The 14,981-nt window shown below is 40.2% G+C and overlaps 1 protein-coding gene and 1 pseudogene across 1 annotated transcript; both read right to left on the bottom strand.

The window, feature by feature from the left end:
• Nucleotides 1–7,572: 7,572 nt before the first annotated feature.
• LOC134379021 (ATP synthase subunit beta, mitochondrial-like) lies at nucleotides 7,573–10,518 on the bottom strand (annotated as a pseudogene).
• A 676-nt stretch (nucleotides 10,519–11,194) lies between these two features.
• On the bottom strand, nucleotides 11,195–11,649 carry LOC134377667 (elongin-C-like). The gene has a single exon (XM_063096217.1). The coding sequence runs from the start codon at nucleotides 11,630–11,632 to the stop codon at nucleotides 11,195–11,197; it is 438 nt and encodes a 145-aa protein (XP_062952287.1). The 5' UTR covers nucleotides 11,633–11,649.
• Nucleotides 11,650–14,981: the final 3,332 nt, after the last annotated feature.

A 14,981-nucleotide genomic window follows, 5' to 3' on the forward strand; every position in this document is an offset into this window, starting at 1 on the left:
ATGTTACAGCAACTGACAATTAGTTCTCTACTAAGCACCCACCCCCTTTCTCAAATGGGGGCAAACAAAAGATCTCTTGGTGGGGTGTTGGGGGTAGGGACAGCTGGGAAGTGACAGCCTCATAGTCATTTGGACTTTCTCACTTTAGTGAGTGTCAGTTGTATAAATAATAAATCTTACTCTTTTTACCTTGGGTGCTTTTTGTGATAGCACAGACCAGACTGAAAAATAACCGTTTTTCTTTATCCTCACAACAATGCACCCTTTCCCTCTATTATATGTTTATGAAATTTTTGGACACTACTTACTATAACATGATCGTTTTTTTCTGTCCATGCAAATTAATGCCTGTATTAGTCTGTTTCTGTTGCTTATAACAGAACACCTGAAACTGGGTAATTTATAAAGAAATAGAATTTATTTCTTATAGTTTTGGAGGCTGGGAAGTCCAAAGTCCAGGGAGCCCATCTGGTGAGGGCCTTCTTTGTGGTAACTCTACAGAGTCCTGAACTGACCAGAGTATTACATGGCAAGAGAACTAACATTCTCACTTGCTGTCCTTGTAGAGCTGACAGAACTAAGCGCCTTACCACCTGTTAAACCATCAACTCATTACTCCATGAATGGATCAATCCATTCACTAGGGCACAGTCCTCTGATCCAATCTGATCAGGCCCCACATTTCAAATACCATAATTGTATTTCCCAACCTCTTAACACTGTTACAAGGGGGCCAAACAGTAATGAGTTTGGGGGGGACATTCAATCCACAGCAACACCTCTGGGTTTTTGCACATTCTGTTCCTTATTGCTGAAATTGGAGTTTCCCCATCCTGTCCTTCCACTAATTGATCCCTCTATTTCTTTTCACGTTTCAAGACTCACATTAGGTGCTATCTTCTCTCTAAAGCCTTCCCTGACCCTGGAGATAAGACTTAGAGGGTGTCATAGCTTTCTTTGCATACTTTGTCCTAATTCTAATCACTGTAGAATAAGAGTTTGTGTGAGAATTCCTCACAAAATGTTTGCAAAGTAATAAGCCCAAGTAGAGAGGCGGTATGTAAGCAGAGACGGCAAATGTAATTCTCACTGCAGGGACAGCAAGTTCTATCCTGCCCTTACCCTCTCTTCACACTCATAAGAAAAGACTGACAAGCGATTATGAGCAGAAGACCTCAGAATAGCTGTGTCTTGGTTTCCTCACCTGTAAAACTGGGATAATGACAGTACCTGTCTCATGAAGTGGTGGTGATGGGAGATGCTGTGAAGCACTTAGCACTGTTCTTGGCACATAGAAAGGGCTCAGTAACCATTATTTGCTATATTAGATGAATTCCTTGCTTTTATGGGGCAGTCATATGGCTTACTAAGATGATGTTTCACAGGTACCTTAGTAATTGGGATCAAACCTATTACCCAAACTTTTTTTTTTTTTTTTTTAAAGATGACCTGTAAGGGGATCGCAACCCTTGGCTTGGTATTGTCAACACCATGCTCAGCTAGTGAGCCAACCGGCCATCCCTATATAGGATCCGAACGTGTGGCCTTGGTGTTATCGGCACCACACTCTCCCGAGTGAGCCACAGGCCGGCCCTGTATTACCCAAACTTAGACCCAGGATCTCTGAAAGATATAGGCGATACTTTAGGGCTTTTCTGTGTTACTAGTGAGTCTAACATTAAACTGTTGAGCAATACTGGGTGAGACCTCCTGGGACTGAGACCACCACAAAAATGGGGGGTGGGGAGGACAGGAAAGTACATGTTCTTTCCAGTAAGGGGATCTGAACCCATGACTTTGGTGTTATTACACTGCATTCTAACCAACTGAGCTATCTGGCCAGCCCCAACACATGACCTTTGTCTTCATACCAAAAGGGCTTCCTGGAGAGAGGTAGCCTTGTTTTGAGTTCTCAAGAGAGCACAATTAAGACCAAATGAAGAGAAGTTACAGGGAAACAGATTTTAATTTAATGTTAAAAAGCTTCCCAACAAGTATAGCTATATGGAACAGTCTACCTTGTGAGGTACTGAACACGTTTTTTTTTTTAAAGATGACAGGTAAGGGGATCTCAACCCTTGACTTGGTGTTGTCAGCACCACGCTCAACCAGTGAGCCAACCAGCCATCCCTATACAGGATCCGAACCCGGGGCCTTGGTGTTCTCAGCACCGCACTCTCCCGAGTTAGCCACGGGCTGGCCCTGTGAACACCTTTTTAGTAGCAATAATCAGGGTCTGGATAATCAAAAAGAAAGTTCTATGATCCTCAGCTACAAAATTCTTGATCCTGAAATATGAAATGCTGTTAAGCACCTGTTACAAACATGAACTTGAGTGTTCAAGGACTTGGCTTCAAATCCCAGATTTCACATCGACTTTGGGCTGGTTACAACCTATCTTTGCCTCACTTTCAATATCTGAAATGATAATAACAACCCCTATTGTCCTCAGTATCAGAGGATTAGATCTTTTAATGTATGTAAAATGCTTAGTACAGTTAACATAGTTAACACATGATAAAAGGCAGCTATTTTTTATGATAAGGTTCAATGTTCTCTCATGTACGTGCTCACATAAATTTGTATTGATGTCTAGGATCTTTTCACCTGTGAAACTTATATTGCCAATCCCTTCTCAGTATTTGCATGTCCTCGCTCACTCATTTTGTTTAATCTAGGCACTAGTCACTCAGCCATCCCCAAAAAGGTCCTAAGTCCCTAAAAACTTTTGTATTGTTTTCAGAGTTTATTTTGCAGCAAACCATAGGGGCATTAACTGATGATTTTTTATTTGGGTTGCTTGTCCCCTGTTCTTACAATTCTAGGTAGAGAAGGTTCTTCTCTGAGCCCAGGGAATGTGTGCTTTCTGGGTGGGTTCCAAAGTAAATGCCCTTTTCCTTTAAGTGACATAAATAGTCCAGTCACTACTGGCAAACTCTGTTAAGAAGAGGAACAGACCTGTTTCCTCTAGTGTCCCCTGAGTGCTGATAACTGGATGCCAACGAGTTGTTGGCCAGATCATGTAGGATAGGCAGCCATCTACATGGTGTAATTTGAGGAAATCCCCCTGCTTAAAATATCTTCCCCCAACGGCCCTGACACATGCCTGAAATGTATTACTTACCCTTTAGAGTAAGGTGCTGCCTAAATGCAGAAATGCAATTGTTATCCAGGCGAGGACTCACATTCAGCCATTATCACTCATTAGCACCTCAGTTTAAATTAAACACATTAGTTGGCTGAGTAGAGTCCCAAAGATAATCAGGCACAAGACAAATACGTTTTAATGAGGAAGCTGATCCCAAAGGGTCAGAAGTATGGGGTACTAGGCCATTCAGGTAAGAGGTTGTGAAAATGGGCAGGACAGTTTGGGGACAGCCAGGAGGGACTGGTCAAAAAGCAATAGAGGGGAGATGTTGAATATGGGTTGGAAAGACTTTGAAGATGACTCCAGGATTTCTTTATTTTGGATATTACTACAATAAGGATTTTTCTTTTTTTTAAATAACATTTTTTTTTTTCCTTTGGGGTTATTTTCTTAGGTTATTTCCACAAAGTGGAATTCCCAGGTTAAAAAAAAAAAATTTTTTTTTTTTTTTAAAGATGACCGGTAAGGGGATCTTAACCCTTGACTTGGTGTTGTCAGCACCACGCTCCCCCAAGTGAGCTAACCGGCCATCCCTATATAGGGATCCGAACCCATGGCCTTGGTGTTATCAGCACCACACTCTCCCAAGTGAGCCTCGGGCCAGCCCTTCCCAGGTTAAAATTAAAGTTTTGTTTGCACAGTGCCAAAATGCCAGAGCCACCGGTTCCGTGTAAGTAAACTTGGGTTGAAATGTCTTTGTATTTGTATAATCACCTTTGCAGAAGGCAAAATTCTTTCATTCAGCCAAAGCTGTTGAGCTTATAGTAAGTGCCAGGTGCCATTTTAGGCTATGGATATACAAAGACAAAATCAATAATCGCTACCTTCATATAGTCTAATTCTCTCATCAGTCTGAGACAATTCAACTATTCTTGGGTATTGTATCTTTCTATTACATTCCTGACATTCTTACTCTTTTATTCCCCTTGACTCTTCATTTTCCCTGAAAAATATTTAAATGATCAACTTATTTATTTGGTGCTGAGCAGTATGGGGATTCCAACCCTTGACCTTGGTGTTATGACTCCATGCTCTAACCATCTGAGCTAACCGGCTAGCCCTAAACTATCATTTTATATAGTCTCTTAAAAAGTCACCATAATACTATATGTTAGTTGGACTGATTCAAGTATTACAGTAAAATTTTGCTGTAATCCCATCTCCCAGAGAGGACCAATATGAATAATTTGGTTAATTATCACTTTTAAAGGCACCATGTGATGAGTGCCTATAATATACTTGCCAATTATTGAATTATATCTAGGAGGGAGCTATTATTAGCCTCAAATTACAGAGGAGGAAACTGAGTCTTTAGAAGCTAAGATCACACAACTCATAAGTGACCGAGTCAGGATTCAAACCCACCTTTGTCTGACTCCAAAACCTGTGCTCATGTTAAGCATGAAAGAGAAATTTCTTAAACACTTCAATGGTTAACATCTAAAGACTGTTATAGAGTCATCTAAAAATAAGATTGTCTTTGTCATAGACTTAGATGTGAGTTCCTGGATTTCAGAGCCAGTACTTTTGTAAAATTTTTTATGAAGTACATTAGTTTGCTAGAGCTGTCATAACAAATGACCACAATCTGGGTGCCTTAAACAACAGATATTAATTTTTCTCACGATTCTGGAGACTGGAAGTCTGAGATCAAGGTGGCATGCGGGGTTGGTTTACTTCTGAAGCCTCTCTCTTTGGCTTGTAGATGGCTGTCTTCTCCCTGCATCTTCACATGGTCTCCCCACTGTGAGTGTCTGTTGCCTCATCTCCTCCTCTTTTTTCGTTTTTGGTTGTTGGCCGGTTCGGGGATCTGAACTCTTGACCTTGGTGTTATAATACCGCACACTAACCAACTGAGCTAAGCAACCAGCCCTCTTCTTCTTATAAGAACACCAGTCATATTGTATTAGGGTCCACCCATATGACCTCATTTTACCTTAATTACCTCATTAAAGGCCCTATCTCCAAATATAGTCATATTCTGAGGTATTGGAAGGTTAGGCCTTCAACATATGAATTTGGGGGGACATTTAGCCTGTAACATAATGTAAACCTAAAGGTTTTAATTATTATATAAAAAGAGTTGGACAATGAGATGTTGGTTGTCTGCCTTGCCATGTTCACTCCTATAGTTCGGTTTCGGAAGTATTAATTAACATCCACCATGGTCAAGGCTTGGTATTGGCTAGGGAAAGAAAAACCATGGAGGACGTGGTTGCTGCCTTCAGGGAATTCACATTCTCTCTGGAGAGTTGTTAGATAGACTGGGGGTTCTCAAACTCCAAAGCACATCAGAGTCACCTGGAGAGCTTGTTAAAACACAGATCACTGGATCCCAACCCCCAGAGTTTCTGATTCAAAGGGTCTGGAGTGGGCCCCAAAATTTGCATTTCTAACAAGTTTCCAGGTGCTGCTGGTCTGGAGACCACACACTTTCAGAACTACTGAGCTAGACATATCAAGATCACATGTGACGTGTATGATTGAGGTGGCACAGGTGCACAGAGAGCACAGAGATGGGGCCATTTTCTGTTTTCATGCTAAAGCAGCTGAGGAAAGAACTGGGAAAGTCCCTTTGCACCTGTAAATTCCCCAGAAAAGATTTTAGTTAGCATTTAGACCTTGAACTCGTAAACATATTACAGTAAGAAGCATTCGTTGCCTATACATTAATTTGCCACTTAGCAAATATTACCTTCCATTACTAATTATAGCTCTATAAGAGAATAGAAAGAAGCTGAGATAGCAATCGAGTCTGGGTTCTATCCTTGCTCTGAGAACGCTATGGGAACTTTGGCAAATCACTTACCATCTCTGAGATCTGATTTTGGTCATCTATAAAATAAAGAGATTCTACGAGAAAAATCTTTGTTTCCTTACAGCTCTAAATCTTTATGATTCTATATATCTTATATATCTATACAATCCTAAAGCAGGAACTAGGACCATGTCTTTTGCCTCTGTGTATCTCCATCGTATTTAGCATACTATCTTGAACATAGTATCTGTTCAGCAAATGTTTATTAATTAATTGACTGAATCAGTCAATACCGCTGCAAGACACAAGAGATTCTTATGTCACTGCAATAAAGATTATAGCTTCCCCTTACCCCAAGGCAAACCCTTACCCCATATGCCTAGCCACTAGAAACTCACATTTTCAGCAGCCATTCTCTTTGTCACCACTCACCCACACTATCAACTTTTAACATTGTTCCAATCCGCATTCATTTCTCTTGGGCACAATATTGAAAGAAATTATCCACTGACTCCATTGTCTTTCCATTCATTACTTTGCTTCCTGATTTTGTTTAAACTGGCTCTTAGCCTTCTGTACTCTATGACCTCTAACACACAAAGAACTACCCCATACAAGGTCCATGAATTAGGGCTTGTATCTTTCTCGCCGGTTGACCTTGGGCAAGTTATTTACCTTCCTGGGTATAATAATAATTAAGATTAAAGAAAAAATATAGCTATATGTGCTATATATATATATATATATATATATATGAATATGTATTATGGCACATAAAGTGATTAATTAGAATAGTGCTTGGCACATAGTAAATGCTCAATTAACATTAGATATTATCTCCTTACAAATTAGACTGTATCTACTTCTCTAAGCCTTTGGCTTAGGACTCTGGCAATCTTTTTTTTTTTTTTTTTTTTTTTTAAGATGACCGGTAAGGGGATCTTAACCCTTGGCTTGGTGTTGTCAGCACCACGCTCAACCAGTGAGCCAACCAGCCATCCCTATATAGGATCCGAACCCGGGGCCTTGGTGTTATCAGCACCGCACTCTCCTGAGTGAGCCACGGGCTGGCCCTAGGAATCTGGCAATCTTAATTTATAGAAGTGCTTTTCAGAAAAAGGCAAAAATTTGTTCTGAAATCTGTATTTATTATTTCTTTTCTTTTCTTTTTTTTTTTTAGCTGCTGGCCTATACAGGGTTCTGAACCCTGGACCTTGGTGTTACAACACCATGCTCTAACCAGCTAAGCTAACTGGTCAGCCCTAAAGTCTGTATTTTTATTTACTTATTTTATTTTTTTGAGCAGTGTACATTTTATTGGAAATCTTAAATACTCTTCACACGGAACATAATGTCTTCAAATCAAGGCTCCTGTGTGGCTTACACAGAACACTTTTTATTTTTTTAATTTATTTATTTATTTATTTTTTTTTTAAAAGATGACCGGTAAGGGGATCTTAACCCTTGACTTGGTGTTGTCAGCACCACGCTCACCCAGTGAGCAACCGGCCATCCCCATATGGGATCCGAACCCGTGGCCTTGGTGTTATCAGCACCACACTCTCCCGAGTGAGCCACGGGCCAGCCCACACAGAACACTTTTTAGATTAGGGGCAAGGAAAAGAACAGTACAGAGGATGAGTGCTTAGTTTGCCAAAAGGATCCCTCACAACGAATGCTCTTCAGCCAGCTTATCAGCTTTTGCCACAGCTTCTTCAGTGGGTCCCACTATATAAAAGGCCTGTTCTGGGAGATGGTCATATTCACCTGCCAAAATATGCTGGAATCTTTTGATGGTTTCCTTCAGAGGTACTACCTTCCCCACATGACCCATGAAAAATTCAGCAACCTGGAGTGACTGAGACAAGAAACACTTTATTTTCCACGCACGGGACACAGTCAACTTGTCTTCTTCAGAAAGTTCATCCATACTCAGGATGGCAATGATGTCCCGGGGCGATTGGTCATCCTGAAAGATCTTTTGTACCCCATGGGCAACATCATAATGCTCATTGCCAACAATGTTGGGAACCGTGATACAAGAGGTGGAGTCTAGAGGATCTACAGCTGGATAGATGCCCAGCTCAGTGATAGCATGGGACAACACAGTGGTAGCATCCAAGTGGACAAAGGTAGTGGCAGGGGCAGGGTCAGTCAAGTCATCAGCAGGCACATAGATAGCCTGTAGAGAAGTGATAGAACCCTTCTTGGTGATGGTGATTCCTTCCTGCATAGTACCCATGTCAATGCCCAGAGTAGGCTGATAGCCCACAGCAGAAGGGATTCTGCCCAATAAAGCAGACACCTCTGAGCCAGCCTGGGTGAAGCAAAAGACGTTATCAATAAACAGCTGCACATTGTTACCTTCTTGGTCTCTGAAATATTAAGCCAATTATTCCAGTCAGGGCTACCCATGCAAAAGCACCAGGTGATTCTTTCATTTGGCCATATACCAGTGCTACCTTGGAGGTAGCATCTTTTAAATTGATAACACTAAGACTCAATCACTTCATGGTATAAGTCATTGCCCTCTTGGGTCATCTCACCAACACCAGCAAACACAGAGTAACCCCTGTGGGCTTTGGTGACATTGTTGATTAATTCCATGATCAGTACTGTTTTGCCAACTCCAGCGCCACCAAAGAGCCCATTTATGCCACCCTTAGCATAGGGAGCTAGCAGATCCACAACCTTGATACTAGTCACCAGAATTTCCTGCTCCTCACTCATCTCCATGAATTCAGGAGCCTGAGCACGAATAGGAGCAAATTGTTTGGTTTTAATGGGACCTCTCTCATCGACAGGTTTTCCAATGACCTTCATGATTCTGCCCAAAGTCCCAGGACCAACAGGAATTTTGATTGGTGCACCAGAATCCAGGACTTTCTGACCTCTAACCAAGCCTTCTGTACCATCCAAAGTAATGGTCCTTACTGTGCTCTCACCCAAATGCTGGGCCACCTCCAAAACCAGCCTGGTTTCCCTGCCTTGCACTCCCAGGGCATTTAGGATAGGTGGTAATCCCTTATCAAACTGGACATCCACCACCGCACTGATGATGGCCATGATGTGCCCAGTGGTGGTGCCTGCTTTAAGTGAAGATGTTTGTACCACATAGTCTCTGGCAAGCTGGACTGCTGCCAGGGCAGCCCACAGTAACTTGGGGTAGTGATACTGAAGGGCTGAGTCCTCACAAGGGCCAAAGGCCAAGGCAGCAGTCACGTGACCTACAAGAGTCAACACAGTGGAGCCCATGTGGAGACTCTGAGGTCTCTATTTTTTTTTTTTTAAAGATGACCGGTAAAGGGATCTTAACCCTTGACTTGGTGTTGTCAGCACCACGCTCTCCCAAGTGAACTAACCGGCCATCCCTATATAGTGATCCGAACCCGTGGCCTTGGTGTTATCAGCACCACACTCTCCCAAGTGAGCCACGGGTCAGCCCCGAGGTCTGTATTTTTAAAAGAGCAAACAGCCATCTGTCTTTTCATTATAACATATAATAAAGATGGCAGGGGCAAAGATTGAGGCAGGGGAAATTCACAGTATCTTAGATATGTTCTCCTTTGGGTTCAATTCTGTTTTTAAAAGTATCTATTTAGCATCTCCCAAAGGGAGCTATGTGGTCTTAAAAAATTTCTCATTGGGGAAACATTGGTCCTTTCAAGGTGGACACTCAATGCTTGCTGTTCTTAAAGATGATGCTATGATGACAGTAAATACTTAGATAAAAGGATATGATTGAGTTAGATTACTAGTATAAATAATTGCTGCAGGTTTAAAAACTGTTGGCTGGAGTGGTCAGTGAAAGCTGCAAGAAGTCTAAATGGCCTTTCAGTTAGTCCAAAGGACAGACTGAACTTGGGGACATGTATGCAATTTGGGCTAAAGAACATAATATCGGGCCGGCCCGTGGCTCACTCGGGAGAGTGTGGTGCTGATAACACCAAGGCCACGGGTTCGGACCCCATATAGGGATGGCTGGTTGGCTCACTGGCTGAGCGTGGTGCTAACAACACCAAGTCAAGGGTTAAGATCCCCTTACCGGTCATCTGTTAAAAAAAAAAAAAGAACATAATCTATATTGTTTTATAACTCTGAAAAAGGACTGGCTGTTTGCCAACATAACTCCCATTCATATGAGTGACTTCAGATATAACTCTGATGACTACCAGTGATAAGTTTGACTTTCTCATCCAGTGAGTGGGTGTCTCTGTAATAAAGTAGCATCACTGAACACTGAAGTAATCTTAACATATCCAGGGAAAAGTAATACCATTTCTATAAAAGGAACAGCACAGCTCACTAGTTCCTCAGAATGAACAAGATTGTATTTAGATGTTCAGAGAATCTTTGACAAAGTTATTCATCAAAGGTCATAGAAAATGGTTCTGTATCTGTAGTAAAGTTGTTCTCGTTCTGGCTGTGGTGAGCTATCCATGTTTGTTTTAGCAGCACGTCACCTAAAAAGAGAACTAAAACAGAGTGGGAAAAGAGGAAGTATATGTTGAAAATGTGTTTCCCCAAATTATCGAGTGGATTTTATCCAATCATGTTAGTTCATGTTTTTATCATCATTTGGAACTTGAACACCCTACGTGTAAAGCACCATGTAAGCTATATTCCTAAACTATTAACTTCAAGAGATTATTTGGATAGAGAATCTTCCTAGTTTCTTCATCTGTAAAGACTGAAATAAAGTCCATTATCTTTTTCATCTCTTTCTTTCACCTTATGCATCATGACATCAGGAGGTCCTACTGAATTCTCTCTTTGGCTTTCTACTTTTGATTTAGTTAAGAAACTTTTATTCATTCATTTCACATGTATTGGGGAATACAAAGAACATAACACAAAGCTTCTTTTGCTTCAATTCCTGACTTTACTCACCCCAGTCCCTCTTTCCTTTCTACCTATTCATCCTATAAGGTCCACATTAACGTCTACATTCTCTGGGGCCAGCCTGTGGCTCGCTTGGGAGAATGTGGTGTTGGTAACACCAACGCCACGGGTTCGGATCCCTATATAGGGATGGCCGGTTAACTCACTTGGGAGAGCGTGGTGCTGACAATACCAAGTAAAAGGTTAAGATCCCCTCACCAGTCATCTTTATAAAAAAAAAAAAAAAAAAAAGTCTACATTCTCTGAGCCTTCCTTGACCTCTTTCAGCTTCCCCAGAACCCTCGCCTTGTGGATGATACCATCATTATTTAAGCATAGATTACCTTGTTAAATCACTTTTTAAAAAATATTGAAAAAAGTAAACAGTTTATTATAATTTACTTTATTTAACAATCTAGGAAGTTCATAGCCATCAGCAGTTCCAGTACAATTTCAGGTGCAATTGGGAATTCAGGAATCTTGGAGCTGTTAGTGTAGCGAACCTCGTAGGTAAAATACATGCATACTTTTGATAGCACATGTGAAGAGATCTCTCTAAAATTGACCTCATTGGTTTCATTTTCAGCAAACTGACCTGGACCACTCAACATGGCTTTTATCATTCCTGATGTTAGCGCATGTTCTCTTTTTACAATAAATTCATGACCATCAGAAGATATCAATTTGACATATATGGCATCAGGGCCTTCACAGCCACCGTAGGTTTTCTCCTCTCCATCCATTATGTTGTATGAAGTTCTACTTTCCTTCCACAGGAACTTTAGCAGTTTCCTGAAATTGTTAGTCCTGCAGCCAGCACAGCTGCCGCAGCCCAGTCCCCGCATACCGTCACAGCCCCTACTCCAGGACACTCTGCCCCCGCACCACAGCTGCCTGCCCCTGTACCTTGTTAAATCTCTTAAACTCATCTTAAATTCCAATTCCTTGGAAAAGCAGAATGGTACAGTGGGTAAGAGATTGCTCTGCCACTTAGCCTTGAGCAAATTACTTCTCTCTGCTCTTGTTTAATCTGTAAACCAGTGAGGATAGTAAAACTACCCATGTCATAGGACTTTTTTTTTTTTTGTCAGCTGCCTGTTATGGGGATCTGAGCCCTTGACTTATAGTGCTACCAACTGAGCTAAACCACCAACCCCACAGGATTTATATAAGGATAAAAAGTGCTTAGAACAATGCCTAGCACATCATTGATGTTCAGTCAATGTTGGCTGTTGGTATAGTGTCTCTTTTGCTCCTTCCACCAACCCATTTTCAGCACTTAGCCTTTACATTCAATAAAAGGATGAAGGTTTCTGCCCACAACACATTTATAATATAGTTGTAGAGACAAGACAAATACAGAAAAACGAGGCTGTATACTATTAGATAACAAATGAGATATACAATAAAGAAATGTTTTCATTAGCATCTTTGTAGTGCTTAACAAGATGTTTCATGAAACCTTTTTTGAGCAATTTTTTTTTTTCTCTTACGTAGATGCACTTTGTGGCTTTTCCAAAGTCTTACATCAACAATTTTATTCCACTTTTTAAATGATGGCAGGCAATTCCCTCACCAACTCCCAGACATATAGGACATCCTCATTCTCTCTCTGTTTCTCTCTCACACAGACATGCATACACACACTCATACAAGGGACCCTTTTATTTTTCAGTTAGACACTTAGGGCTTTTGTTCATGTGCCTGGTCTTTTTGATATGAGGTGTACGTTTTCTTGGTCTTCTAATAATGTATTTTATAACAGTCTCCATGTTTCCTGGAGCCTAAGCTACTCCTTTTGATTTTTACCTGTCCAGCAATACTCAAGAACTATAAAATCTTTGTGTACAGTGACTTCAATAAATATTGATTATTTTTATTCAAATTGTCAGTACTGAATGTGTAAAATTCCAAAAATAAATCTGGGTTACTTTTATTTCCTTTTAAAAAACAAATGAATTGGGAATGGATTTAAATATACTTAACTGTAAAATAAAAACCCTTTCTTCTCCAACCTTGCTGAGGAAACTGAAAACTGGCTAGAAGAGACTTATAAACTTGAAACAAATGTCACATCTTATCAAGGACAAGAGCCAGTTTTAACTTGACTACATAGATTCCCATACCATTCTCAAGCTGAGACATTCTGGGTTCCTAGTTGCCCACTACTACCACAATTATTACAACTTAAAAAGGAGCCTTCAGTCTTTTAAAGTTTAGACTACTTCATATCAAATTAAATATTTTAAGATTTTTTTTTTTTTTAAAGATGACCGGTAAGGGGATCTTAACCCTTGACTTGGTGTTGCTGGCCCCAATATTTTAAGATATTTTAAGGTATAGAAAGAAGTGTATTGCAGTTGGTTTTCTCCAAAATTCCCCTTCTTTTTACTTTTCCAAACAAAGAAAAAATAAAAATAAAAAATAGTGGCGAATTTTTCAAAATTAATCTTTAAAGTTAAAAAATGCAGTAATCTTGGGGCCGGCCTGTGGCTCACTCGGGAGAGTGCAGTGCTGATAACACCAAGGCCACGGGTTCGGATCCCATATAGGGATGGCCGGTTTGCTCACTGGGTGAGCGTGGTGCTGACAACACCAGGTCAAGGGTTAAGATCCCCTCACTGGTCATCTTCAAAAAAAAAAGAAAAAGAAAAAAAGAGAAAAAATGCAGTAATCTTTTTTAGGAGAGACAAAAGTGATGCAGACCCAAATTATTTCCACCTGATTAATTGCAAATAGCTTATAAACAGCTATACAGTCCCAATTACATAAGAGCATTGACTATACTCAGAGGTACTTAAGAAAACCATGTGCAGGGGTCCCTTTCAAACTTCTAAATTTCTGTGATTACAGAAATTGCTGAAGTCATTCCTTTGACATGACTTGATTAAATCCACATCACGTAGAATATGGAAACCTCCTAAGGATGTATTTGGATGTTGCTCAAATTAATATTAACAAATTCTCCTCTTTCCAGAGAACTGTTAGCATAATTACAGCCTTTATCTTCCCAAAAGCACTTGTCATTTACTTATTGGGATGACTTGTGATTTTTTGGATTCTTTATTAGATTCTTTAAGAGCACAAGTAGTGCTTGTTTTTTATTATGAAAACTATATTTTGATGAATCAAAACATCAAGTTCCTTTCCCTCGAAGAGTAACTTAACACAAAACACACCTGAATGTTTAATAATTATCTTTAAAAGCAGTTTTAAGTAAATAAAAGCTGTTTGCCAAGCAAGGTCCATGTTTTGTAACTTCTAGCTGTGAAGCACCTACCATATAAAACATATCTTAAATCTTAAACATGTTAGCTCTAATTAAATATTTAATATTACATATTAAATATTTAGCCCTGCAAAGATCTAGAGAAAGTGAAAAGGTAAGGTTGAACTTGATTTAATATATACAAGTATTTTGAATCACATTCTCTCCCAAGGTGGTTAAAATCCAACTACTGTATTTATCCAGCATTTCACCTTTGGAATCTTCAAGGTGTAAGACCATTCCAAAAGTCTTCCTTTTCATCATCAATGTCATATTCACAATCAGCATTATTTCCATCATAATAGCTAATGTTTATTAGAAGTTCAGTCTTTACATGCAGAATTTTATTTGCTCCTTACAACAGCCCTATAAGGTAGGTGCTATTATTATTATCTCCATTCAGTCTAAAGCTTAGAATGGTTAAGTAACTTGACCAATGTCCCATAACTAATGGGTGCTAGATCCCAGATTTGAAACCAAGCTAACTCAGTTTAAAGCTCTTGCTCCCAACCTTTATTTTGCCTAAACCCACTTAATTCACTTAAACTTGGTATAAATTGACTTTACTCATGACCCTGTTATTGGAAACCATTATGGTTTCCTCCATCAACAAATGTTGGATAAAGTGTGCATTCAAGGGATAGGGAGACAACGTATAAATAATTGAAAAGATGGGCTGGCCAGTTAGCTCACTTGGGAGGGCATGGTGCTGATAACACCAAGGTCAAGGTTCAGATCCCCATACCAGCCAGCTGCGAAGGAAAAAATAAGTTAATGAACAAAACGATTTTTTAAAAACCCCACAGTATTCAGATGAGTGGAGAGGACAGTAAACAAATGTTTGGGGGCCGGCCCGTGGCTCACTTGGTAGAGTGCAGTGCTGATGACACCAAGGCCCCGGGTTCGGATCCCATATATGGATGGCC

Source organism: Cynocephalus volans, chromosome 5 (assembly GCF_027409185.1).
Source record: "Cynocephalus volans isolate mCynVol1 chromosome 5, mCynVol1.pri, whole genome shotgun sequence".
Taxonomy (NCBI): Eukaryota; Metazoa; Chordata; class Mammalia; order Dermoptera; family Cynocephalidae; genus Cynocephalus; species Cynocephalus volans.